At 45.8% G+C, this 27,850-nt stretch overlaps 1 protein-coding gene and 1 long non-coding RNA gene across 2 annotated transcripts in view; both read left to right on the forward strand.

Moving 5' to 3' along the window:
• Window positions 1–4,235: 4,235 nt before the first annotated feature.
• Window positions 4,236–7,606, forward strand: LOC138688841 (uncharacterized). Its single transcript, XR_011327646.1, has 3 exons — window positions 4,236–4,349; window positions 5,415–5,485; window positions 6,790–7,606. It is a non-coding gene; the product is annotated as an uncharacterized lncRNA (long non-coding RNA).
• A 6,309-nt stretch (window positions 7,607–13,915) lies between these two features.
• The window catches only part of LOC138688803 (protein ELYS-like), a 36,984-nt gene continuing 23,049 nt past the window's right edge, over window positions 13,916–27,850 (forward strand). The window contains exons 1-11 of the mRNA XM_069801327.1: window positions 13,916–14,036; window positions 15,294–15,547; window positions 16,471–16,651; window positions 17,418–17,625; window positions 18,974–19,090; window positions 20,061–20,145; window positions 22,292–22,442; window positions 24,997–25,129; window positions 25,217–25,398; window positions 25,876–25,937; window positions 26,849–26,977. Coding sequence (XP_069657428.1) covers window positions 13,916–14,036; window positions 15,294–15,547; window positions 16,471–16,651; window positions 17,418–17,625; window positions 18,974–19,090; window positions 20,061–20,145; window positions 22,292–22,442; window positions 24,997–25,129; window positions 25,217–25,398; window positions 25,876–25,937; window positions 26,849–26,977 — 1,623 coding nt within the window. The remainder of the gene's footprint in view (window positions 14,037–15,293; window positions 15,548–16,470; window positions 16,652–17,417; window positions 17,626–18,973; window positions 19,091–20,060; window positions 20,146–22,291; window positions 22,443–24,996; window positions 25,130–25,216; window positions 25,399–25,875; window positions 25,938–26,848; window positions 26,978–27,850) is intronic.

Raw genomic sequence — 27,850 nt, forward strand, 5'->3', positions numbered from 1 at the left:
GGAGCCTGGCCTGGGGCACCCCAGGCCCGGGGGTGTCTCTGAGCCAGACCCGTGGATGTGGCCGCTGCTTTCCCGTTTGCAGGTTCGGCCAGTAGCGAGGCTGAGCGTGCACCACGCACATGCGTGACAACACCACGGCCGGCTACGCAGGCTGCCAGAGAATGGGCCGTGCCTTTGCCAGCCGCCATCTGGCACTATGGCACCTCGCCGAAAGCCTCCTCCCCGGCTCGTTGCCGTTGAAGCTCGCGGGCGACACCAGAGGCGTGCTGTCACCCTGCGGGTTCCCACGCGCGCCCACGTTTCCAGAGCCCCGGAAGATCAGCGCAGCCTCAAGCCCAGGTGCCGTCTGTGCCCCCAGCCTGGGCTCCCTCGCTCACCTCCGGCTGAGACACCGAGTCTCTCCAGAGAGGGCTTTTCCTCCCGCTCGCTGCCTAGCCCACCCCAAAGTCTGCTAGCAATGTACACGTGCACCTATGGCTAGGGGAAAATACAATCACCTGCTCCCTCCCCTTGCTGGCACCTCGGACGCCTGCGCCCCATGACTGTGGTCCCCCGTCCAGCCGCTGGCACCGAGACCCTCGCCGCCCCGCTCGCTGACACCGCAGACAGACGGGCCTCTGTCACCCGTGACCTGACTTCGGTTGCTGACGCTTAACCGTGACCCGTGGTCCCACCAGTTGCTGGCACGGGGACCCTCGTGCGATCTGACCGCCGTGATGTAGCAGGTGCTCTCACGTCACACGTACCCTTACGCAGGTAATACGTATGGCTGCAGCTGTTCATCCAGAAGTCAGAACCATTGGCTTTTTCTTTCTTAAAACAGCCTCGAAAATAAGTACTGGTTGAACCACCGTGCCCAGCTATCAAAAATTAACATTTGCCCTTCTTGAATTTTCTGCATAGCTGTCTAGATGCTGCACAACTTAATTTCTAAGTAAAATGCGTTATTGAAATGTACCTTAGGATGGCGTCTACCTAGACGGCGATAAGGATTATGCACGTAAGAGTAGGTTGAAGAAATGCTGGAGAAGAAAGAGAGTGGGGATGAAACAGTGTGGATCTGATAAATAACTGCATGAAGTAAGCTTATGTAATGGTTTGGGATGAAGGCAAGTTTTGATCTGTGTAACCTGTGTTATTTTTACGGCGGGATGACACTCTGTGAAGTTGGTGGGTTTTTTCCCAAACACGTGTCACCTTCTAGTTACTTCTCGTCTTTACAGATTACTTCCAGTATGCTGGGAACTTCTAACCAACAGGTGATGAACTCGCTTTGTTTCAGTATTAACAAACCTTAGTCTTCTGTGTGCATTTATTTCTTTTTTTTTTTGCTTATTGCAATTGGAAAGTCATCCGTTCTGCTATCTTAACATGACCCTTCTGGGCACGTTGGCTGAAGCGTGTGGGTGCTATCTGGACCTAGCAGCACCTTTTTGCTGCTTTTTGCTGCCCGGCTGCTCTGCCGTACCACTGGCCAAGCTGTTTCATCCCTCGTAGTACTTTTCTTCTTTCTCCTTTCTATATTTTGCTCCTTGGTGAAGAAGAAAGGGGTTAAGAAGAAAGTTAGCGTTTTTATCTGCTCTCTTTCCCCGATGCTCCTCGCCTTGTTAGTCTCTGTCGTTGGCAGAGGCGGGACTCGTTGCTAACTGGAAATGGGTAATCTGTTTCTCTTGAGCTGGGAGGGGATTTTGAAGATGGTGTATGTGTCAGAGCACTGAGTTTTTAGCTGTCCTTCTAAGGTTTATGCAGTTTGCCACTTGCCCGTGAACTACTTTCCCCTGTACCTTCCTCCTCATTGGTCTGGAGCCACGTGGCCAATTTCAGACAGGTTTGATGCAATGGGCAGGAAAAAAATAGGAAAAAAATGAGCACAGGGGAAGACAGACCTCATTCATTTTAGCGGTGCATGGAATAAGCTTGTTGAAACCCCTTATCTAATGGCGATGACGGAAGCAGAGGCAAATGACGCCTTTATCCTGAATGTTGCAAACGTCTTAAGTCCACAGATGTGAGCTCTCAGTGTAGACTAAATTTACCGGGCAAGTGGAACTCTCCGGGAATGAATTTCTCACTGTGGTAAAGCCGGAACAACTACCCCGTGCTCCGCCGTAGTCGATCTTAATTTTTGTTCTATCCTTACTAAGCGTAACAATTTTTTTTCTGGTGCTGGTAACACGTTTTGGCGCTCTAAAACCAGGAAGCCTGGTGGGCTCAAGATTAGAGAAGAGCAGCAGCAAGGTTTTTAAGTGGACGGTTTGAAGCTGGTGCCCTGTGGTATTTACGCACAGGTGGGGAGGTTAATGGGACAGGGGAATAAGATGAGAAGAGCAGCTACGACTACCATGAATGCCACCAGCCGTCGGTCTCAGGGGGTCGTCACCATCCAGTTCGAACAGGTGTAGTGTGCAGGCACTGTTTCCACCGTTCAGTGTAGCTGTTTAGCACTCTGAATGAACTCAGTCCTCTTAGATGCACCGTCAGACGAACTCGTGGAAGTCCATGCAGACACGAAACCCAGGGTGGCTCTGTTTTACCTAGACCCACCCTCGTTTATTGGCACCTCCACGACGGCGAGCAGGTGAGAGCCTGTTGGGTTGCCTCACCCCGGGCTGCAGGGCCAGCCTTGCCAGCCCACCTTTTTGGCGCGTGCACGCTGTCCGCCAGTGCTGCTCTCGGAGCGGGGATCGCCGAAGGCAGAGGTGTCCGAAACCGCTGCCTGCTTGCAGGTTGGCTCCGTATCTAAGATCCGCTATGTGCCAAATATTACAGGCGGTCTTTGAAAATCCCTCGCTGGTGTCCCGAAATGACCTGCGGTCCCTGTTTCTCTCTGGCAGCTGCTGCTTGCCCGGTAGCGCTCTGCAGAACTCCTGGGCTCGCGCTAACAAGCAGCCCTGCAGCGAGCAAGCTCGCAGGGCGCGGCACAAGCGCGGGGCAGTCTGCGGCACCTCCCCGACCCCGCGTGAGGGAAGGCCGCAGCGCGGCGGTGGCAAAGACGTGACCCCAGAGGGTCACCGTGGCCCGAATCCTGCTGTCCTCGCTGTGTGTGCCCCCGGCCAGGCGGAGGGGTGCTGGGTGACCGTGGTGCTGCTGCCGACGGGCGGCTGAACCACCTCAGAGCAGCCGGGCCGGGGGAGGCGACTGCTCGCGGCTCTGCTCCGGACAACGGGCCTTGCTCCTATCATCGCTCGCTCCCCCAGCGCTTCCCCTCGGGAGACTGACGCCAGAACTACCGTTTTTGCTGAAGTCCCCTGTCGACAGAGCTGGAGAGGGGTCTGCAGAGCCGCTTACGCAGGACGAGCCCGGGCTGGGGCTGGTTGAGGAGGAGGGGGCTCCGGCTGGCCCGGACGTGCGTGGCCCGTCTCTGGAGCACAAGCGAGCTCAGCTCCCCACGGCTGCTCGCGCAGGCAGCTCCGAAAGCTGCTCAGCCCTGGCAGGCAGGGCCAGTCCTGGGCTCCTCTGGGACGGGGATGGGAGGGAGACGTCGTCTTTGCAGCCGGGGGAGGTTGGGAGCCAGCGGTGCTTCCGCACCCCCTTTCTGCGGGTGCAGGGGATGAGCGGCTTTGTCTGCTGCTTAATCCTGAGAGACGGTCGGTCGTTTGCTTTGAGGCACGCCTTCGTGGGTCTCGTATTGAAAGCAATTCTTCCTAGGTCAGGTGTTCCAAGAGCGGTAACTGTCGCAACCTATTTCCTCTGCGTTTCCGCAGAGTATCGTTTTCTGTATCTTACTTCATAATGTCTGAGCGACGGATTTGGTGATTTTTCCTGCTGTTGATACCGTATCTTAACAGATTTTTCTCGATGAAGCAATCGCCAAACAGCCAGTTATAAATCTGGCGGACTTGGCAGGAAGCGAAAGGCAAAAATCCTCTGAAGGATCTGAAGGAGACAGGTTGAAGGAAGGCGGGTGGGTAAATCTAAGTCTAACCACGTTAGGAAATGTCACCGGGTGTTTTTCTTCCTCTTTTTTTAAAAAAAAATAATCCTTTCCTGTGAAGTAAAAATTAAATTCCTGCAGGTGAAAAATAGTTTTCCCTCCGTTCAGGATTCCTTGCCGTCTGGCTAATGAAGTTACTTAAATGAATAAAGCCTGAGACGTCCATAAGCACGAACATACTGAAGCACGTGCCTAAGCATGAATATACGGAAGGTTCTAATCTGGTAGGCTCTTCCCCGCCGCCGGCCCCCCAGATTTGCTTTTTATAGTCATGCTTCTACTTTTCACTTTATTTTCCCTTAGTGCTCTGGCTGAGGTTGCTACAGGAAAGAGAGCGGTGCATATCCCATACAGGGACTTGGTCCTGACGAGACTCCTGCAGTCTGCCCAGGGGGGAAAGAGCAGGACCATCATGGTAAATTGACTCTTGAATTTATAACCGGCTTTGCCCATTGAAATAGAATTGTGCGGCTCTGACATTGGTGAAAGTGAGTGTAGTTTAAAAGCTAAGCTTGCTTCCTGTGCAACATAAAGGGGAGAACCCTTCTGCTGGTCAAAAGCTTCTAGCCACTACTAAACGCGTTACTCCAATGGAGAGCACTTCTGTTTTTGGAACAGAAATGCGGCTGGCACAAAATAGATATCTCTGTCTACGTTAGAGATACAACCTCCGTTTCTTCTGAAAGAGTTTTCTGCATATCTGTAAAAATTTATCGACAGATAGGTAAATGTAGCTATAAAACTCAGAAGCACCTGTTTTATATAAAACCCGCGTTCTTTACCTACCTAAAACTAGGCTGCGTTATGAAACAAGTCCTTTTTTCCCTGACTTCTGAGATTATCGTTTGTGCTGTGCACCAGAGGTTGCATTCCTAAATGAGATGAAACTCCCCTAGGTTCTTCCTTGTCTCAGGTGAATTATCTGTATGCTCCAGCGTCTTTGAAGAGGTATTTTTTTTAAAGGAAGTGCAATTAAATGAAAGGTGGAAGAATATGAACAGAAAATGTGCACATGTGAAAAGGTTGACTGTAAATGCTGATACTCTCAAAACAGCTTACCTGGGTTTCTTCAGATGCTAACTTGCGTAATTCAAATTGAAGGACAGATTCTTCAATTGCTACTTGTACAAATACCATCAAAGTGGTTTTGCGCCTTTTTTTTTTTTTTTTTTTTTTTTTTGCGTTGGTGCTAGCATTAAGGCAGAGTTAGCAGGACTCGAGCGCCTTCAGTATTAATTTTTGCAAAAACCACCTCTATCTTCTCATCTTTCTTTCTGTCTCATTTCTCTTCTGGCACAAGTGTTAGAAAGAGTTAATTTATGGCCAGATTGCTAAGACACCTGGGTTCTCCTTTTCTATTTGAGGAGTTAGCGGTCTATCTTTCCACGTTAATCCCTGTCTGTGTTTTGGTAGTGTTTAAAACTATTTTAAAAAGCCTCCTTCAAAATCTAATGTCAGTTAATACTTTTCACATGCTTAGAGATTGCGGCCGTTGAGTCCAGCAGACATCTGTTACGAAGAAACTTTGTCAACCTTACGATATGCTGAAAGGTACGCTTTCATAAGTTTTCCCTTTCTGGTCTTGGTGCACATTGCGGTCAGGTGCTGGGCAAAATGACAGAAGATACCAGTTCAACGGGACTGACAGCTCAGAAGGAAGAAAGGGTGAATCTGCCCATAGGCAGGGGCGGCACACGAAGAGCTTATTCTTTACCCTTATTAACAAACGGCATATGTTTTTACAGCTAAGTTGTACGACAGAGGTAAGTGTATTTCCTGAGGATTCCAGGTCTCCCTCATATGTGTGACTTAATTGAGCTTCTTTCCTGCCCTTTCTCTCCCAGTAACACAGCACCTCTAAAACTAAGCTGTAGTTTGGGGTCCCACAGCCCAACCGTGGTTGAAAGGTAGAACATAGAAGTGATGCCTGCTGCCAGGCATTTGTCGTCTCTGCTTCCCAATCCCAGATCCCAGCGATAGTGCCACACAGAGCTCTTCCTTCCTGCCCAGGAGCAGCTTGCTTTCCCGGCCACTTTCCCAGTCCGTCAGCTCCTTCTGGAGGAGAAGGTTCCCTCTCTGCTCCCCTTTGCTCTCCTCCTGCGCTTCCTGGGCCTCAGGACTGAAAACCGCTCTCTTTGCAGTCCTTTCAGTCAGGCTTTTGCTGGGACTCCAGCACTAATGCCTTCTTATTCCCTCTCCCGTAAAAAGAGGTCAGGCACTTACACCCCAGTCCGTTATCCCAAAGCGGATGATGGCTCGGTGACCTTGTAGCCGCAGCAGCCTGGCTGTTCGCAGGTGTCAGGAGCAGAAGATTTAATGTCTCCGGCAGCAGTTCAGTCCTGCAGAGAGCTGAACTGCTTTCATGTGCCGATATGAACGCAGACCAGCAAACTCCCCACGCCTGAGCCAGCTCCGTGCAGGGGCAGCTGGAGTTGTCCTTTGCCTGCCTACCTGCCGTACCCACACTTACAGTGGGTGAGGTGTGGTTTTGCAGTATCCCATCCCATAGTGCCCCGCATACTAGAGGCAGAGCGGCTATGGCTACATTGCTGCAAGTTAGGGTTAGCTGGAGAAGAGAAGGGTTTTCGTGGGCTGGCAGGGGCGAAACCAAACCAGGCTGTGATTGCTGGTAGCGGTACAAGAGAGGGCATCAGATGTTTCCACCGAAGGAGCAAAGTGGCTGTGAGACTTGTTCGCTTGTGAAGTTCCAGAGCTACATGGGCTATTTCCGAACAGGGAAAAGAGCAAAACAAAACAAACCCCAAAGTCAGGTTTGATTGGAAACGTTGTCGTTTGCTGGGATTGTCTGGGTAACAGCTTCTTTTGTGTCTTTTATGTATTTTCGTATTTAAAAGGACAGAACGGGTCAGGAACAAAGCAGTGGTAAATGCAAGTCCCAGTGAGAAGCTTCTAAGAGAACCAACCGCAGGCTGAAAATAACAAACTGTTGTCCAGACTGGCTGGGCTCGGGAGCACAGGGCGACCAATAGCCGATGGAACACGTACGTATTTCAGCATAAATACAGCTATGAATAGCAAGCAGACTTTGACTTCCCAAAACATTATCAGGAGGCATTTTTGGTAATCTGTAACACTGAAGAAGTATGGTGGGAATGGAGCTGAGGAGGATTCGCCGGGGTCGGCTCCTGTGCACGCTCTGGGCACCGTGTTTTGTTGATCACCTTCTGGTTAGACGAGGACAAGGAAGATGGCAGCTTTCGTTTCCAGTTCAGGATGCTGACAGCAGCAACAAACATCTCGGCTGTTCCGCAGCGAGGTGGGTTTGTGTCCCCGCGTGCCATACGGTCCCCAGGAGGTTTGGGTTGGAAGGGCTTGCTCTGCAAGAGGCCAGACCGCCTCCCACTGCATGGCTTCCTCGCTGCTGGTCCTCGTCTCTCACGGGGTTTGATATTTTACACATAGGTACCCTGGTTAAAGCTGTCTTGCTGTTCACAAGAGGTGTGGGTTTTGCTGGCTGAGAACAAGTGGCAGATCTGGAGCACGCAGGCGACGTGGGAGTCCTGGCTGGAGGAAGCCCAGAAGGAGTGGGAGCACCAGCACGCTGCAGTGGCTCAGGCGAGTTTCCCAGTAATGGGCATCGCGGCCAGATACCTTAACCTCTGCTCTTCTGCTTCTGATCTTTTCCCCTTCTTGTCATCTTTAAGACTCGTTGCTCACACACTTCTGTGCCCACAATGCCCCGACGAGACCCTCCAGGGGCTTTTCAGCCAGGGTAAACTGGCAATAACGTAGGCCTGGGTTACGGGTCCACAATATAATAGCAAATCTCTCGTGAGCTCAGATAACAGAATATTCTGTCTACTTCTAAGTACCTTACGGTTTCTTGGTTTCATTTTGTAGTTGTGAGAAATCATGACTGAAATAAAAGATGCCAGTGAATGTACCGAGCCATGTCAAAGCAGCTCAGGCTTGGGTCGCCTCAAAGTCCTTGACAGGGAGAACCAGAGGTTTTCACTTTAAAACCAGTCATGAGATGAACACCCTAGAACTTGGGGCAGATGTGTTCTTTGCACTTTCTGAAAGAAAAAAAAACCAAACCAAAACCCAAAAAACCAAATCCCCAAACCCCAACACCCCCTCCGTCCCCTTTCAGTTTTGGGCATGTTTCTGAAAGCAACCAATGTTCACATGACTTATTTAGCCAGCCAGAAGCATTTCAGTAGGAGGCTGTGGCGGTGCGTAAGAGCCAAGGAGTGCATGACGGGCTGCTCTGGGAAAGAAGGGGCCTGATGGTGACTTGATGAATAAGTCGTTCAAGGCACACCTTCACTGAAAGGCCATACGCTGCTCCCCTCCCAGCTGCTTTTCACAGACCATTTTATTGCTTCAACATGGGTAACTGCCAAACAGAGGAGCTGGGAAATTGGCTCTCTGCATAGAGCGGCGATTGATTGCGGGAAGAGGGCTGGGTTTAATGGGGAGAGCAGAGCTTTACAGGAATCCCGCGCGTTTTGTGGGGGTCTCTTGATTTTTGCATGAAGCCTGCATCACGCAGCAAAGTTGCTGACTTAAACAAAAGTGCTTGATTTCTTCCTGACTCGAGGTCTGGAGCTTCTGCCAGTAGAAGGAAGCGTGGAGTCAGTCCTTCAGCTCTAGTAATTGCTTGCTGATGGTGTTTGGTAAAACTAGGGGAAATTCAGGGGCTGAATTCTGTCGGGAATGCTGAACCCCGTGTAGGGTGTACGGCTAAACGTGGTAGTTCAAGTGCCGCCTTAGGCCCATCGGTCTGGATGATGGCATCAGTCTTGGCTGGCAGCTGTCACAGGTGTTTGGGCACACAGGACAGTACCCTGTTCTGCTGAGGACAGCTCCTCATCCACTTACTGCATCGGCTCGTTTTCCTGCATTGATTTGCCTGGGGTGTGCTTTTTTAAGACGGTGAAATGAACTTAATCGGGCTTCTATTAGTTTTGTGTCTTCTCCCTAGCAAGCTGTTGGATACAGTTTTAGAGAAGTAATGGCGACAAGCCTTTGCTGGTGTGGTATTTTTTCACCTGTGTGGTGGAGAGAATACTTAAATTGGTAGGAGAGAGTCACCAAAAGCCTGGGCCTGTTGCACGTGTTGCCAATGTTTTTGCGGTTCAGCTTGTCAGGTTGCTGTTTGTCCAAGTACGTTTCAGAGCTGGATGCTCAGAAGCCGTCTGGACGTGGTGCTGGGCAGGCTGCTCTAGGTGACCCTGCCTGAGCAGGGGCTTGGACCAGATGACCTCCAGTGATTCTGGAAGGCCGCCTTCTTCCAGAAGAGAACTTCTGGAAGTTCTCTTCCTCGTGATTCTGTGATTCTAGAACTTGTGCTGGGAGGGGCGAGCACCGGGGCGACGGCACACCGGTGTGGTATGCTAGAAATGTCAGCTGCTGTCTCCCTCTCTTAGGAAGGCTGCGCGCGTGTTCTGTACTGAGACACTTAGCACCTATGTCTGTCTGTCCAGGTACGCCAAGCAATGCAAAAAGAGCGTAAGTTCAGAAGGGACTTTCGGAACTTTTGCTAGCTTAGCCACGTTAGACAGGGGCTGCGACTCTTGAATGAAAGTATGGTTGTGTTAGAGAATAGCCATAGGAGGTGGCTGGGTAAACTGGCTGCAGTGTCAAATTCTGAGCTGTGTTGGTTTTGTTTGTGTTTTCATTTGAAGGGAAGTCAAATCTATGGTCTTAGCTGTTGGGGGTTGTTGGGCTAGAGAGCTGAAATTCTTCCTTCTCCTCACCTTCTGCTGTAGGTTTGGGCTTGTGGAGCATCCGCACAAACTCTGCAAGAGAATCTGTAGGCTGCACTTGAGCGAAATAAGCCTGGCTGTGGAGTTCCGATACAGACCGTCTCTGTTATGCTAGTGGCTTTTTAGACTAGAACTTAGGCTTTGGATTAAATGTAGGGTGGTTGCCTAAAGCGTCGGGGTGGGGGGGTGTTTCTGCCTAAGTGGGAAAGAAATGACCCGGTGGTACTCACAAAGTCACCTGCTAACTCGCTCACTAAATCTTCTTTCGGCAAGAGTAAAATATGGCAAAGCGCAAATTCACTGAACCCGACTACTAAGGTGCAGAAAGTGTCTTTTCCATCCACTGCTCCTCCAGCGCTTGTGAGCTGCCTCCTGCTTTTCTGGGGAAAATGTCATTGAACCAGTCGTTAACAATAATTCAAAAAATTCTGCCATTGTCATCTTTACCTGTTATTCAACAAAGTGGATGCTGGTTTTCTCAAAAGGACTTAGTTTTTCTTCCATTTCTTCTTCTTTGGCTTCTTCCCACTCTTTGTCCTGTTTCCTTGGAGAATGTGACCTGAATCGTGTCACACACTGTTGTCCGTTCTCTGATCAGCAGGTAGCAGCTCCCTGAAATCGCTTTAGCTTCCACATCTGGCTGAATGAATGACGCCCGTCAGCTGCAGCCTTTCTCAGTGAGACAGTGAGTCTCTACGTGCACGAGGGAGTTAAAAGTTGACTGACTGTGTCTCGGGTGGTGTCCTTTCTAAAAGGAAAGGGCTCTGCAGCTCTCCTTGCAAACCGCGTGTGTAGTTTCACACGTGTATGAGCTAGCATAACGGCTGACTGCCACAAAATGGAGACGGACAAATTCCCTCTCCTTCTTCCCAACGCACTGTCCTGCCTCCTTCCTTGTGCCAACTTTCATGCTTGCTAGTTCTCTCTGCCAGCCGGTTTAACTCTCTAAGCTGGTGGAAAACTATCTACTTTTCTGGGTTCGTTTCCCGTCTGCTTAGGCAGTTAACCTGGCTCGTAAAGTGCTCTAAAAAGTGCTCAAGTCAGTGCCAGGTAAGCCACAGGAATACAGCAGTAGAACAAAGGAGCAGATGGAGAGATGGGAGGCGGCAGCAAGGCCTCTCTTCCGGCGGCAGTGAAGGCAACGTGTTTTGTGAAACCGTATCTTCAGCTGCGACTGAGCGTATTTTTAGCTTTTTCTTCAGTAAGCCTGTAACATTGTTGGCCTTTGATTTTCCTGGACTACCGTCAGTCAGAACTGACATCGCAGAACTCTGACTTGGCTGTATGTGATTCCACTTGAATATGTAATTTCTCTTTTTTTTTTTTTTTCCCTTGGGATTTTTAATCCAGAAATCTGTCATCAGTCTATGACTTGTGGCACGTTCCTTTCTTTGGGAACAGTTCATGGCGTTTAGAGGTCATAAGTAGCAAGGGTGAAGAAGAACGGTAATTTTGGCAACTTGTGCACAGACCACTTTGGTGTAGGATACAGCGGGGAGGTTGGATTCTGGCTTCCTCCTGAACATGGAGTAGGCCTGTGGCGTTTTACACTGATCTGTTTCCTACCAGACAGAAGGAGGAATGTGACTGTAGTTGTTTTCAAAGAGAGCAGAAATGCAGTTAGTGTTGGATATCTCTCTTAAAGGAGAGGCTTCACGCCTTTAACTAGTTCTGTCTAACTATTTTCCCACTGTGTGGATTTGCCAGTAATCCTTGGTTTAACTTAGCAGAATGATGCAAGTAAAACATCCTAATAGCCAGGTCACTGTATATACAGTTCAGGCTTTATTGTGGAGTTTATCTTCCTAGTTCCATATTGCCAAGCCAGATGTCTAGGAACAAAATGTTTCAAACGCCCGTTGGCGTGCTGGCGGAAACCTGGGCATGCCTGATGGTCTAGCGTTTTCACGTGCTTTTCTACGCAGTTAATAACTGCAGCGGAATTAAATTTAAAGTTGCATGAATGGTCCGGGCGTTGGAGTGTTACGTATTTGGTGGTTCTTAGCGGTGGTATGGGCCTGATAAGCACATTTGATGTGTACTGTAGGCAGGAGTACACTGTGTCAAGGTGTGAGCTTTCCACCAGAGAAGAATTCTTTCTGATTTGGTGGGGAGTTTGGGGTGGCGAGCGGTTTGTTTTTACGCTCAACTCTCCCCAGTAGAGTATCTTAAAATTTGATGTGCAATTTGGCCACGCAAAGTTCTGTGCTCTTGGCCTGTCCAGGTAGGCAGTGGCAAAGGCAGGGTGACGCAGGGTGACTCTTGTTCTTCCTCTTCTGAAATTTCTTCCCGTGATAATCTTCTCTGGTCATTCCTCCTTTCTTATTCAGCATCACGGTATTGCTGAAGGCACCTATCAAAACAGCTGGACGTTGAAGGCCTTTGAGAGATGCTATTCACCAACCCAATAGATCTGTATTTGTATTTGGTATTATGGGTTACTGATAAAACATATTGATTAAATCATTACAATTAAACTGAGCCGGAAGGCTGGTCAAACTGCAGGGCTTTTTACTCTCTGGAGCCCCTGGATGCAGTGCAAAAGTTCCTCCCGCTGTCACTGTGAAAGGATGACAAGTACCAAAAAGCAAACGCGAGAAAACTACTGCAAATGAGTTGTCCCACTTGGAACTTGACCTGTGCTAGTTGTGAATGCTGGCAGGGCGGTCAGGCTGGCCGGCTGCAGCAGCGTCCTGCAATACTGGCTTTGCCATTGGCAACCTTTTTTTCCGAAGGTTGACTTGCGCTTAGTGCGGGACCCTGGCTTACACTGCCTGTGTTTCACGCGCTCGTTGTTTTCATGCTGGCAGAAGATACTGGAACATGTTCTCAGGTAGAGTGCTTGTGACCTGAAAAATAGTAGATTCCAATGCCCAGGCTTTAGAGCATGACCTTTCTCCACAGAAGTACAATTTGTGTAAATGGTATTATTTATAAGCGTTTCCCTTTAGTAACTTTGTGTTGCTCCCAGAGTCTGGTCTTCAGAACTAGCTGTAACCTCCTGTGCCGTAAGGAAAATAGGTTATTAGTGCACGCTGGAAGAAGCAACCATAAAACTTTGTTTGCGGGAGAACATGTGTGCTACAGTTAATGCAATAGGCTTTGTGTGCCCATTGAAGTGGCTGGCTGTACTGGTTTGTGGCGTAGGGTAAGGGTTCTGTTTGATGCCCGAGTTGGTCAGCATGTGTAACGCCCAGGAATGGCGAGCTACGTAGAATATCTTCCTTCTGAGACTCCATGGAGAAAGCAGTGCTATTTGAAGAGATGCTTGAACCTGTCTTGTCTTCCGGAGGCTTTTTCAATAACCCATAGAACTTGCAAAACGTAGTGAGCTAAAGTAGTTTGTATTTCCACGTGTGTGGAATATCTCTTATTTAGCCTCCTATTCAATCTTGTAAGTCACCTGAGCTTTTAAGTTCCCCCCCCAAAAATCTGTCTTGACATAGTGAAACGTGAACTGTCTGTGGAGCACCGATAGAGGTGTGGAAACTGAAAGGCCTCAAAGTTTTTGTAAAATAGTGCAGAGATGTGATAAGGACTGGCAATAGGAAGGAAAGGACTGGAATAAGGAATATGGGGATTTAAGTGTAGAAAAGAATCCGTGTTTTAAGGTGCTGTGTTATGTTCAGGTGATAAGTGTATGGAAAACTACTTTCCAGCTGATGAGCTATGAAAGTCTGTATCGCTTGTCATGTGGAAACATCAACAGTACATTTTCTGGAAGAGTTTGAGAGTGAAGGTAGTTAAGAATGTAGTATTCCTTAAAGTTCAAAATAAACACACAAGAAGTGAACGAGACACAAATGATGCCCGAAATCTACTAGAAGACAATTGGCAATAAATAATGAGGTACAAAATCAAGAGCAAGGACAAATGGAAACTCATACCTCTTACTGCAGTGCTAATTGAAATATGCTTTTTCTCACATCACATCTTACTAACCTGTCTGAGTAGACTTGAACTCGGTGTATTGTTTTTTTTTCCTGTTATTGACCTTATCAGTACCCCTGTGTCACTTTTTGTTGGTGATCTCATAGGCATTCGAAAAGTAAAGGGATTCTCCTTTTGCTCTGCTGTGAGATCAAAAACTGTCCTGAGTGGCATTTTTTGAAGGAAAAGAGCTACAGGAGCTGTATAGGAGATTACTTGCGGCATACTGATGAAACTTCTGTCAATCTCAAAAAGCACATCTCAGTTATGGCTGACATGAGTCTGTTTTTGCATTTTTTTTCTTTATTTACAGTGAAGAATGCGAGACCTATCAGCTCAGGTAACGAGCAGTCTGCTGCAGTTTCCAGAGGTGACTACTCAGGCACTTGGGGAAGATGAGATAACCCTAGGTTCTGTGCTGAGCGGGAAGTTTTCTGGAGGTGAGCATTCTGCTTTAAATTTGGTCTCGGTCTGAAGTTCTTATTGCCTGGAGGTTACCTGAAGCACAGGGTCACAGTATCGACTGTGTCAGGCTGGTGCTGTTAAGATGCATCAGGTTTCGAGAGAACAGGAAGGAAGTTTTAACTATTACAAATGCTAATAGTAAACCCTTAAAACTAGTATAGTTAAACTTTGAAATTACAGCAACCTTCACCAGTCTTGTGCTATTAAAATAATTTAGTTAAGCATGCTGAGTCAGCGGGCCTTCCTCAATGTCGTGCTCACTCAATTTTTAATTAAATAAAAGGCAGTTTTCAAAAAAGTAACAGTGTTGTTTTGGGCCCTATTTATTTGTACCAGCTCAAGCTCTACGACCATCATAACACCACATGCCGAACTAGTTCTTCTTCTACAACGTTACAGAGGCGCGCCCCTCCCCCCCCCCGCTTTTTCTTTTCCTAGTCTGAATACAAACAGCAAAGGAAGAGGATAACACTGTTAAGCGCTGCAGCCATATTTCCGACGTATTTAACAGGGTGCAGATGAGTACCCAGGGAGAGCTGCTGAAAGTGGCTAAGCAGATTAGGTAGTTGACTTCCTAGGTGATCCGCAAGTAGAGCTAGCTGGGTGCCTATCTGGTTGTCTAGGCTCTGTTAGACCAGGTGGAATCCATCTACCTGACTGAAAGTGCAGTAATTGAGTTAATACTTCCTCCGAGTTTGTTCAGTGAAACAAAATGTGTTAAATTCTTTCTGTCGTCAGCCCGTGTAAAAGATTAGATTTACTCATGCAGTGCCCATTTGACGATAATTTCTTGCTGCCGTCCAAATCCCTGCCCCAAGTAGGCGTGTGTCAAGTAAAATTAATAAACTAGAAATGAATTGGTTTAGATTTGTTATCTTTGAAGTGTGCTTTAAGACTCGTATTCCCGTGTGTATTTAGACGATTTCTAGCCAAAACAAGCTGAATATGGGATGAAGACTCTAGATCGATATGTTGTCATCTTCATCCCAAACAGTCAAAATCCTTCGGTGCGGGAATGACAAGTAGAAATGCAAAAGAATAAGGTTGTTGATATTGAGAGGTTGTGCTGGAGGATCTCCATGGGTGATTTTGAATAATTGACCACAACTAGGGAAGTCGGTCTTCCCTTTTGGGTACTTTTATTGAAGGAAAGGGGCAGTGGCTGTGATTTTTCAGTTGTTTTCAGTCTTGTATTGGAAATTTGCTTTAGTCAGCTTTCTTTTCTCTTACAGGGAGAAACGGCTTGGCATGGTTGGCGTGTGGTCCTCAACTGGAGGTAGTGAGCTCTGTGACGGGAGAGCGGCGCTCTGCTTACCGTTTCCGTGGAGTAAAGAAACAGCCTCCCACCATTCGTGTGGTAAAGGATTTTTCCTGGCAGAAGAGAACGGGACTGCTGGTTGGGTTGGAAGAAGCAGAGGGAAGTGTTCTCTGTCTGTACGACCTTGGAATATCGAGAGTGGTTAAAGCAGTTGTTCTCCCAGGAAGGGTACGTCCACTTTAATCGGAGGAACGAAGCTTTTGCGTTGTCAGGTGCTGCGTAATCCTGTTTCAGGAGAAGCTTTGGAGCGTCTCTTTGTAGGCGGTATTTTTTCTATCTTGCATTAGTGCAGACTGTCACTTCAGAGTATCCAGTCAAGAGAGCCCTGGTGCAAACTCTTGGGCTTAACGGTACCGTTATCTTTTGAGCTTACTGATCGTAAAACAAGTTTTCTGGGTTTATGGTAGAGCACATAGTTACCTAATTCTCCACTGCCACAAAAAGGCATTGAGAACTATCTTTTATTGGCCAGAGTGAAAAAGAAAAAAAACCCCCGCTGTTCCCAGTGTCTGTAACGTACATTTCGGAAATGCTTGGTTTCTATATACGTTAGAAATACTGTCTTTAAAATACCTGAAACTTCCGTAGTTGTGCTGTAAATGACTTAGACACATTCCCCTGAATCTCAGACTAGCAAGCAGGTGGCTTTAGAGCAGAACAGATTTTTATGTTGACTTAGGGTAGGAAAGAAGAGCCGTTAGGGAGTTACCTGACGGATTGTTGAAAGATTGACTTTCAACCTGCAGTCCTTGAATCTCTGCTTATTGAATATTGTGTTTGTGTAGATGGGAGAGGCTGGTGGAATGTTACTCATTTTTTTCTGTCTTCTATAAGCCAGGAAGTCCGATGATGTAATGTCCCCTAGTCTCATTATCTTAATGTGAACAAGAATCAGTGCAAGTTAATAGAACATCAAGATTCACTATATTGTTTTTTTCTTGATATAACTGGAAACAATGCTTTGCTTTTAAGTCTTGTGGTCCTCTGTATTTACTTTCTTGTTTCTGATGTGCTAATTCCGGCTTCACTTTTGAATGATTTCTGTTTAGCTTGTCAAACAGCTTAAATGCTAGCTTGCAGTTTTCCTGTAGGTAACTGCTATAGAACCCATAACTAATCACGGAGGACCCAGCGTGAGCACTCGGCACCTACATCAGAGTCTGCGATGGCTCTTTGGAGTGGCAGCAGTGGCTACAGATGTTGGTCATCTGCTTCTGGTGGACCTTTGTTTGGATGATTTCTCTTGCAGTCAGAATGAAATAGAAGCATCGGGTAAGCCTGCAGTTTTTAAACTTGAATTTGAGAGTAAGAAAACTTGTGTATAAACAATATGCATCCCACTTGGAAGACACTAGCGTGCAGGCATTTCTGACTGCTGGTTACAGATGGCGGTTTGACTTGGTATAGTCCTGACCTGATTAAAAATGGGAGTGGCTTAATACTCCTCCTAATGTTATAAATGCCCCCCTGCCACCAAGATCCGTATGTCACTATGATGCTTGCCAGTGAGGTGTAGGAATTTTACCACGTGAGTCAGTGCAGCTGCCTGAGAGGAAGTTGTGTCAGAGGCGCCCTATTTCTTGGGAATGTTCTTCTGCTTCTGTGAATTGACTTGGGGCAAATTAAAATTGCTTGTTAAAATGAATCCGACTTGTCAAAAACCGTGCATTTGGATGACTGAAATCTCTAATTTGCATATTCGGATTGCATACGCTGTTTTGGCTATTACAAGAGTGGCTTCAGGAGTTGGTGTCGCTTCAGACAGCTTCATCATGAGGCCCAAACGCTTGATTTACAGAGTCCAGGAAGAATTTGTCTACGAAGGTTACGCTTTTACCTGGTTTTAAAATACGAGTGAGAACACCTGTCCGATCAGAGAGTTCTTCTGTTCTTTGGAAACATACAAAAGAAAGCGTTGCATAAATGGGTATTTTGCCTGGGCCGGTAGAATTGGATGAGACGTGTTGTCACGTCAGTGTTCAAAATGCAGCCTAAATGGCCTGACACATTAATTCATGGCGTGGTTTTGTGTGTGTAGGTCTAGAAGTTGTCACTAGAATTCCTGCTGAAGTTCCACAAAGAAGAGAAGCTGTGACCAGAGAAGGGAGACATCTCTGCTTTCAACTACAAAATCCTTCAGGAACAGCAATATCAACGCTGTACTACATAAGCAGAAGCAATCAGCTCGTTGTGGGTTTTTCAGATGGCTGCCTGTCACTGTGGAATATGAAAACTTTGAAGAGGGAGTAAGTAGGCCTTTACACCTGGCCATGCCCGGAGGTGCAGGGGTCTCAATTGTTTGCTTACGGAAGCATGTTCATGAAAGAGAACTTTTTTAGGGACTGAAATTTTGGGTATAGTCTTGGAATGTTTAGAAATCCTCTTCTGAAATAACTATGAAAAGTCATACGTGGATTAAGTGGACCGCCTTCTCCCCAGTGGACTAGGATTGTTTTCCTTCTTGTGCCTGTGGCTCGAGGGATTGTGGAAAGCATGCTTCTTTGGGTTACGTCAAGCAGTTTAGGATGCGATAGAGCTCATTTTTATAAGACGCTTTGTCCGATCAGTAGTGTTCAGTGAAGCCAGGAAATGTGTGTGTTTTGATGAACCAGATTTTAGGAATGATTTTTCAGAACCAGCTACTGCAGTTAGGGCATAGATTGAGAAGCTTACGTATGTTAATAATGTGGGTTTGGTGATAATATTCTTTAAAGTGTCCAGGATGAAACTAGTGAGACACGAAAAATCAATAGCTGATCCGTGCCTGAAAAGATACTCTTTCCTACATGTCAGCCTTGTCCAAAACAGGGGACTGACCCATTCCGAGGCAACGTTGCGTGTGAATGAAAATTTGCTTGGAACACTTGGAGACGAGGATAAGGGGCATGTAAATCTAGAAGCAATAGAAAAATTAAGAGACGATTTTATATCTGCCAAAGGGCAATCACACGTGAAATATGTGACCAAATTCAGATAGGGATTGGCTTAAGCAAACCTGCAGTGACTCACCAGAAACTGTTGGATGCATAAATAGGCAGTGGAGGACTAACTGGGTGGCAAGAATAGATTGTGAAGGTACACGTAAGGTTCAGAAGTCTGGAGGAAAAATGCTTTACGTAGCATCCGAGTAAAGAAATGAGCAAGTACTTGTGGTTTGGCACTGTCTTAAATTTGTTCAGAAGATAGGCTGCATTTTAAGTTCAATATTGAAGTCGGCTGGAACAGGAGGAACAATCTTTTGCCTGGCAGCTGAAGTAATCATTTCTGTTCTTCCTCCCTAGGCGGAGGAGGATATAACCCCAGGTTATTGCATTTGATGGACAGTAATTTCCTCAGCTCTTGACTGTTGCATAAAAAGTAGTCGCTTCCCTGACTCACTTGTCTGAGATGGAAGTATGACCTTCTGTACTTTGAGGATAAGCATGGAAAGATAAGCTTTTTTCTCAGAAGATGCTTCTACCCTTCTACAAACAGTTAGGGCCCATCGTAGGCTCACAGGTTTTTATTTTTCTCTCTTTTCCCCTTTTCCTTTTTTTTTTTCATTTTTTCTTTCTTTTTTTTTTTTTTTTTTTTTTTTTTCCCCCAACCACGTAGGCACCACTCTCAGCTTGAAGGAGGAAGGATTCCTGTCTATGCTGTTACTTTTCAGGAGCCTGAGAATGATCCTCGCAATTGTTGCTACTTGTGGGCTGTTCAGTCTACACAAGACAGGTGAATAAAAAGTTACTATAAGCCACTGACTGCATTTAAATTTTTTTGTATCTTTGTTCACATACCGTTGATACATGTATATTTGTTTTGTTTATGTAGCTGTGCAGGAGATTCTCTCAGGTGTGGAAGGTGTTAAGCTTACACTGCAATTTTTACAGGATTTAACAGATGTGAAGAGGGACCTACTAGTGCCTACCTTCTGAAAGAAGGCAAAGCAACAGTGGCTGTATTTTTGTGCTTGCATTCTTAAACGATTTCCTTTGTTTCTTGAGGACTGCTTCACCATTTGTTTGGTACTCGCACCGTGGTATTAAAATACCATTAAAAGTACTTGGGGCTGCAGATCTCGAGCGCTAAACGTGCCGATATGACAGCCGGCTGCCCCTAAAGGAGGGAGGTGACAGTATTGCGGATTACCTTGTGCCAACTTGCGCCGTCTTTGGAGCCTTTGTGAGCCAGGTCAGCTCACCTGGCAGTGGCAGAGACCGATCACTGTTCAGCAGCAAAGTCAATGGTTTCCTGCTGGGCTAATGACCCGAATCAGTATGTGGAAGGGTGCAGTGTGTGTATGCAAGAGAGGGGCTGGAACTTTGATGGGGTGGGAAGGGAAGGGAAAGGAAGGGAAGGGAAGGGGAGAAAGATCTCTCTCTTTCAGCATCAGCAAGCTATTTAATCAGCTCAGCCGTTCACAGAGTGGCAGCCTTTTTAAGTTTGACTTTAAAGCAACAATTTGTAGTCCATACAACATATTAAAGCTTTCAAACTGTATGGTTAGCATTTGCCCCTGAAGCTGTTAGTGTCCAAATGTCCTCCTTTGTGTTGTAGCGGCTGCACGTGACCAGTTATCTGATGGTTTGGGAAGTGGTGTTTTACTTTTCAGCAAGAAAACATCAGTCTAGATCTAGTAAAATGATAACAAGGCCTCTAAAGCAGCTTTGTAATCAAATGTCATAATTTCTACCTTTTCCAGTGAAGGTGACGTCGTGAGTTTACATCTGTTGCAGTTAGCATTTGGTGACAGAAAACGCTTGGCCCCAGGACAAGTCATGTATGAGGTAAGGCGTGCACGTATGTGAAAAGATGAAAATAGTGATTTTGTCTATGTGAGTATCAGTTAAGTTGTCAGGGGTGATTTTTACCATCAAAATTCAGAGGTGACCGAAAACCCAATCTTTTGCTGAGTCTTCTTGGGCATGTTTTATACTGCTGCATCTCTTGTAGTGCTCTAAGCACTTTGGCAGGTCGACAGGAGAAAGATGCTTTAATCGTTCTCCAGTTTCACTTTTGAACTTCTGCTTTGCTTTATCCTCTTTTAAAAAAAGTTATTTGTAGCTACAGTCTTAGCGGTGGCAAAGACAATACCTTGTACTGTGTGCTGCTTTGGAAGAAAACCCAGTCGTCGATATCCATTCCTTGCGTGGCTACTTTGTTCTGTCTCAACGCTTTAATGTTAAAATGGGGGACCTTTTACTATTTGTCAATGCTTTGTCTTGGCCATCTTATTTTCCTGAAAAAGGTGCGACGAGTGTCAGATTTCACCTCAGAGGGTTGAAATGTTTCAGCAGCTTTGAAAAATGGGTCTACTAAAATTTCCAGTTTTAAAAAAAGCACACAAAGTGATTAAATAATGTGGTTTGCGTTTGTGACCTGAGAAAGCTGTGGTGTCGTTAGTGTAAGACTTTTAACCCTCTACAGACAGTGCAACCAGTAATACATTCACAGGCTTCTAAGAGGTGTCAGGCACCAGTCTCTGCCGTTGAGATATTTTGCTCCCCTGCTGTTCCTGCGTTCCTGTGATGAGCGTTGTGCAAGGTTGAAACAGGAACCAATCTCACAAGGTAGTTGAAGAGAGAACTAAACAGCTGGACCTCTGGGGGGAAAAGTCAGGTTCTTCAGCTAGCTTCCAGATGAGCCACTCCCACATGTAGCTTCATACCAAGACTTGCTAACACCTACTGCCAAAAAACCCCCCAAACAACTCCCACCCCCCGGAAAAAAACCCAGAAGAAGCATTAGTACAGGATCTGTGTTCTGCAGAGGACACTGGGAGTGTCGGAATACTTCCCTGTAGTCACAGATTGGTCAGTCCTACATGACTGTCTGCCTGCGTGACTGGCTGAGTCAAGTTTCTCGTCTGTCTTCCGTGGCAGAAAATTTAAGAGTTGTTCCCAGTTGCCGGGCCAAATTGGAGTAAAGGAGGAGGAATCTGCTGTTGACCCTTGTTCGTTGAAGAGAGTTCACAGAAGCTTGAAAGAAAGCTTGAAATCTAGTGCATCCAGCCATGGTCATGGAGCGCACCTTTACATTTGTCCTACATGATGCTTGCAGGTGGATAGAGTATACAGCCTCCACGTCCACATCAGAGTCTGACGAGTGCATCTCATTTGAAAACTGTCTTCAGATTTTATGGGTCAATAAAGTCATTATTTAACATCTTCCACGCAGTGGAGTTCCTTAACTTAGATTTGCTTGCCCCAGCGGAGAATTTAAAATACGCTGTTTTGCTTCAGAAGTTGTCTTAGGCAGGAGTCATTTGATATCTTTTTTCCCTTCTCCTCAGCCCTAACTTTGCGGGGGGACTGGCTCTTCACGGATGAATAAAAGTTGAAATTTCTAGCGGTGAAAATTTGTCTCCAAGAGGTTGATGGAGCTGTAGTACTTTATCTGACGAAAGGGTCTTTTGGCATGGTGGACCTGTTCAGGACATCTGGAGTTGTAGTCCTTTATCTGATGAAAGGGTCTTTTGGCATGGTGGACCTGTTCAGGACATCTTTTATTATAAACTGTGTTTGGTGATTATTCCTTCTGTAATAAAAATGGGATTCTTTGCTTAGGCTTCATGCTAGTGTTTCAAAGAGATGGTTTAGATTTTTCCTATCTACTCTGCACATGTCTGTTATTTCCAAAGTTGCTTGACAAAGTAGAATGAACTGTGCATACTTCAGAGCAAATTTTAGCTAGGGAAATGCTAAATTCTGAAAATGTGCAAAGCCCGTTACTATTTGACGCTTCATTCTCTTGCATGTCAGATGTAGTTTCTATTTGCCATCAGAAGTAAGCTCATGGGAAATATACGGTACAATATGCATATTATATTATATGCATATTATATTATACATATATACATTCTTTTATATTTAGCTATAATGTATGTTTTTATCTCAAAATGGCCTTTTCTCTCTCCTTTTATTTTTTCCCCAGGGTCTGGAATACTGTGTCGAAAGATACAGTTTAGGTCTCGCAGGTGGAGTCTTTCCCTTGAGCGGGCAGGCCAGCGATATTAAATTACTTAGCTGTCAGACTGTAGAAAAACTTCCCAAACGTGTCGACGGAGAGGATAGCGTTAATGCAGGTTTGTTCTAATGTCCCTGTTTGGTTATTCTAAAATAAGTAGTTTTGGAATCTAAGCAATGAATGCTGTTCTGTACCCCAGTCTGTGAGTCTTGAATACCTTTACAGACTAGCTTGTTGGGCTTATGTAAAAAGAAAAAATGGGTGCTTAAGTTATAGGGGACTTCTTTAACGGAAAAAATAAGTTGTATTTTATGCTTGCTGACATGCTATAGCGATGTATGGTGGGGTCACCTGCATGAAGCTTGTCAGTCGTTTTATTCCTCCAGCTGTCGTCTTTGAACAGTAAGATGATGCTCCCCATGGCTTAGGAGTGTTACCTGAATTTTTCTTTCCCTGTTCCAACCTATGTCTGCATCTGCATCTGCATCCAGCTGGTGGCCGGTCACAAGTGGTGTTCCCCAGGGCTCAGTATTGGGGCCAGTTCTGTTTAATATCTCCGTCAATGATCTGGACGAGGGGATTGAGTGCACCCTCAGTAAGTTTGCAGATGACACCAAGTTGGGTGGGAGTGTTGATCTGCTTGAGGGTCTACAGAGGCTCTGTGGAGGGATCTGGCCAGGCTGGCTCAATGGGCCAAGGCCAACTGTATGAGGTTCATCAAGGCTAAGCGCCAGGTCCTGCTCTTGGGTCACAAGAACCCCATGCAACACTACAGGCTTGGGAAAGAGTGGCTGGAAAGCTGCCTGGCTTTGGGCCCCTCGCTACAAGAAAGACATTGAGGTGCTGGAGCGCATCCAAAGAAGGGCAGCAGAGCTGGTGAAGGGTCTGGAGAACAAGTCTTACGGGGGGTGGCTGAGGGAACTGGGGTTGTTTAGCCTGGAGAAAAGGAGGCTGAGGGGAGACCTTACCGCTCCCCACAAGTACCTGAAAGGAGGCTGTAGCGAGGTGTAGTGTTGGTCTCTTCTCCCAGGTAGCAAGTGATAGGACGAGAGGAAATGGCCTCAAGTTGCGCCTGGGGAGGTTCAGGTTGGATATTAGGAAAAATTTCTTCACTGACTGTGTTACGAAGCATTGGAACAGGCTGCCCGGGGTTGAGTCGCCATCCCTGGAGGTATTTAAAAGACAGGGAGACGTGGCGCTTAGGGCCGTGGTTTGGTGGTGGACTTGGCAGTTGGGTTTAGGGTTGGGCTCGATGAACACAAAGGTCTTTTCCAACCTAAGCGACTCTATGATTCTACGATCTGCCTGTCCATTTCTTCCTCTCTAAATCTAATAGGTTCCTACACCTGCAGGTTCTTAAAGCAATAGCTTTCCTTGTCCATATACACAGTTACAACTCTTACGATGTCTTTCATTATCTTGCAATAATTAAATGTCCGTCTCTGGGTTTACAAATTCACTTATGCTCTGACCATATTTCTGAGCCTGCTGCAGTGATAACTTCCATGGCCCTTTGTTTTGACTGCATTATTCACCTTCCCTCTCTTCTTACTGGCCTTTACTGATGTATGATGTTTACAAAGAAGACACTTGCATGATCTTTCTAGGCTACTTCTGTTTACCATCTTTGACTTAGTCCTGAAGCGGCAACTTGCATCTCTTTTGTGATGCCATCCTCTATCAACAGTGTGTCAAAATCTAACAAAAACACCGTTGGATTTTCTCCACTTGTGTCACGTTTCTGAGGAGAGTGCCTCCTAAAAGCTTGTTAAAAACAAACACACACCACCACTCCACCACAGCCGAAAAAAAAAACCCAACCAAACCAAAATAAGAACAGCAAACCCCCTTTCTGTCTCCTTTTTATGAAGCATGAGGCATGGAGAAATACCTGTAATTTCTCTGATGGTTTCTAATTAGCTTTTATTCAGAATGTGTTCGAGTTAAGTTCTAGGCACACATGAGCTGCTGTTGGATGTGGGTTGAGGCTAGCAATGAAGCTGTCTTCTGAATTATGAAAATAATTGGTATCTTCAAAGGCACTTGCAGCAGCTACAAAACGGAAGCGGCACAGATGTTCACAATGAAACATAGTAAAGTGTGTGAGGATCCCTAAACGTAATGATGAATTCAGCAGAGAACAGAGAAACATTTTGCCAAACAAACAAACAAACTGTCGCCTTCTTCCTTACTCTGCTAGGGTAAATGATATACCACATCCTTTGCTTACATCTGGAGAATGCGTTCTCCCCAGAGAGGACAAACCATTCCACTTATTGAGAGAACTGGAGTATAACGTTGTGAATGTTTTATGTTAAAATCTTTATTCCAATTTCCCGTTTGTTGGGTTTGGGGTTTTTGTATTTATTTTGTGTGATAATTGTGTTCGTTCATTCTGAATGTGCTGGAAAGGAGCTATTCTTAAAACCTGTAATTGAGTCCAATCTGGAAATTAGTAGTGCCTGCTGAGTGATACAAGAAGAAGGGGCAGTATGACTGAAACCTGTCACAGAGATGTTTGCTATTCCGTAAATTTTTTTTGTTGTTCTCAGTGAGTGTTGTGCTTCGTGAGTGATATAACAGAATTAAGCCAAAATAGGAAGTGGTGTTTTAAACATATCAGCTATAGCGTTATTTTCTACAAACAAGAAACAATGTCTTGTCTTTTACAGTAATATCGCCTGACACCAGTGTATCACTCTTCAGCTGGCAAGTGAATACATGTGGTCAGGGAAAAGCATCTGCTTACTTGGGTGTATTTGACATTAATCGCTGGTATCATGCTCAAATGCCAGATTCACTAAGGTATATTTTTATTAAGTTGTTTTCAATATCCCTGCAAATCAATCATTTGAAAGTCGGTGTTTAGCTTATGCACTTGCTTGCTTTCAGGCCAGAAGAACTCCTTCATGATTGCCCCTATTTTGCGTTGTGGTCACTGGATGCTGTAATAAGCATGACTTCTCCAAACCCCATTTTGGATATTCTGGTACACGAGCGGAGTCTAAGTCGGGGAGTTGCTCTTTCTCATCCACCACCTGAGCAGTTTTTTCATCCAAGCTCCTACAATTTTGGTAGGTATTTCACTGCTTTTGGTAGTGATAAGCTTAAAGTGAGGTCAAATGCCATTTATTGGTTCTCCTGTTCATTGTTTGTCACTCAAAACCCATCCAAAACCAAAAAGCCCCAAACGCCCACAAGCCCAACCCTTGATTACGTTGTACTAGCAAGGTGTTTAATACTGTGACACATATCTGACAGTCTGCTGAGTTTTGGGGTTTGGTGCTTTTGTAATGTAGCCTGTGAAGTGGTGATGGTCATCAAATGAAATGAGGTTGAACTGAAGCTCAGAGCAGAGCACCTCGATAGCACTAGAGATAAAATTTCTACACGCAGTAATTATTTTCAAAAAAATAAGTTTGGAAGTGATCTGATGAAGAAAATGGGTACTCAGTGACAGCTTTCCGGATACTGCTATTTACAAAACGTAAACTGGTCATAAGCTAAGTGCGAGAGTATGGAAGGCTGTCAAACGTTCATTGTCTCTGCAGATGGTACGTGCTTGCTGAACTCCGGAGTTGTTCGTATGACTTGCATCGGCTTCCAGAAGGAGGTGATCTTTTACTGTATCTTTATTGAGAATGGCAAGAGATGAACCTTTCCTATGTTTTCTATTGCACTGCTTTCAGTGTCGGAGACTATTTTATGCCCATCCTGCCCATCCACACGCATGATTGCAATTGTGTCCTGCCAGTTTTATGCAAATGGTAACATTTTAGGTCCACTCTTGGGACTGTAAAACTACCACTGTCTCCTGTTGAAGCACGCTGAGGGATTGAATGTCTAGAGCGGAATACAACGTTGCTGTAGGAGCAAGAACAAAAATGTTGTGGAAGTTGGGGAAGGCTGTTACTTCTGCATTACCCATCAGTGGAACTGCCTCCATAGTCTTGAGTTAGGGTTTTGATGCCTGATTAACTTGAAAAAGGGGGGCAGAATGGAGAAAATGAAATATTACTTAACTGTTTGAGAAGAAATGATTTTTTTTTTTCTCCCGCACTTGGCCGAATTAAAAGTTCCAAGCCACTGCACAGCCTGTGACAAATAATTTTGAATTAAATTTCAGCTCACTAAGTGTTTCCAACATAAATCAACTTCTGCACAAACAAGCACAGAAAGGGTCTTCCAAAGTGTGATTTAAAGTTGTGTGCTAGCTTTAGCTTAGATAGAATATATTTTGTGTCAGTGTTCAGGGTAAAAAGAGGTCTGTGTATTGACAGAGAAGCTAGAGAATACTTAATTAAGCATTGCAAGGGCTGACCTTTTGTTTTACAGGATATTTTTTATAAACCGTAGCGGTTAGTTTGGCTGCCGTCTTTAAGACTCTACATAGTAGTGCTTACTGATGCAAGCTTTCTAACAACTTAAGTGAACATTTGTATTATTTCTCTTAGCGATTATTCAGAACCTTAGTGACTGAATAATACTGCTGTCTTAATCCGTAGTTTTTGATTAATGTTTCAGGCCTTGAATTTTTTAAAGAAACGTGGTCCTTTAATAAGTGAAGCCATTCATGATAGCTACAACAGGTGTCTTGTAGCTGGCTTGCTGTCTCCAACATGCGTTGATGTCCAGCCATCCAGTTTGAGTCAGGTGAGTGCATATCAGGGAATCAAGGGGGAAGTACATCCATCTTGTCTGACAGGGCTGTAGAGGCTACAAGACATGATAATCTGATTTTCCTGTTATTTGCAAGTTGCGTTGAAATGCAGGTGTTGACTTGAGTTAGCAGAAGTTACAGTATTCTTCAATCCAAACTAGCGAGTTTGAGTGGGGGCAGCACTAAGAGATCTGCGTTGAGAGACCCATCTCTTAATTCCGTGCCACAGATACGCACAAGGAAGCGTGCAGGCAGTGCTGGTCATGCGCACCATAAAGCATCTTTCCCTCACAACAACCTTCACCCCATCGGTTTCTCAAAGCATTATGTTCAGTGCAGTAGCTGACTATGGGGGTGTCTCACTCGGATGCGAGCTGTTGCAAACATCAGCTTGCTGCACTAGACGTGATCACTTGCTTCCAAGGAATTGGGCTGTGGTAAACAATTACTCTCGTCAGCTCTGCCCGACAACTTCATCACCGCTCCCCCTCATCTTCCCTTCATCAGTAGGCTTTCCTGCAGCCTCTCAAAGCAGATCTTCACCTCTGTAGCCTCGTAGCCCAATTTACTCTGCTTAGACTGCCCCCTTGTTGCTGCAATGCCTGAATTGCCTTTATCTCATGACACCCACTATCTTCTCTCTGCTTTGTCCCACCATAGTGACTGCACCCCCCTCGTCACAGGTTTTCCATTTGCAGTGCACCAACCTTTCTCTCTCATCTGAAGAGTTTCATGAGAGACGGAGCCTTTGTGATGAACAGCCCCTCTTCACCCAGGCAGGATCTAAGCTAAACGATTAGCTAGCTAGTCGTCACACAGTGGAGCCATTAGTAGGAAGGGGAGAGCGGTCTTCTCACTGCCCTCAT

The sequence above is a fragment of the Haliaeetus albicilla genome, chromosome 13, assembly GCF_947461875.1.
Source record: "Haliaeetus albicilla chromosome 13, bHalAlb1.1, whole genome shotgun sequence".
NCBI classification, from domain to species: domain Eukaryota; kingdom Metazoa; phylum Chordata; class Aves; order Accipitriformes; family Accipitridae; genus Haliaeetus; species Haliaeetus albicilla.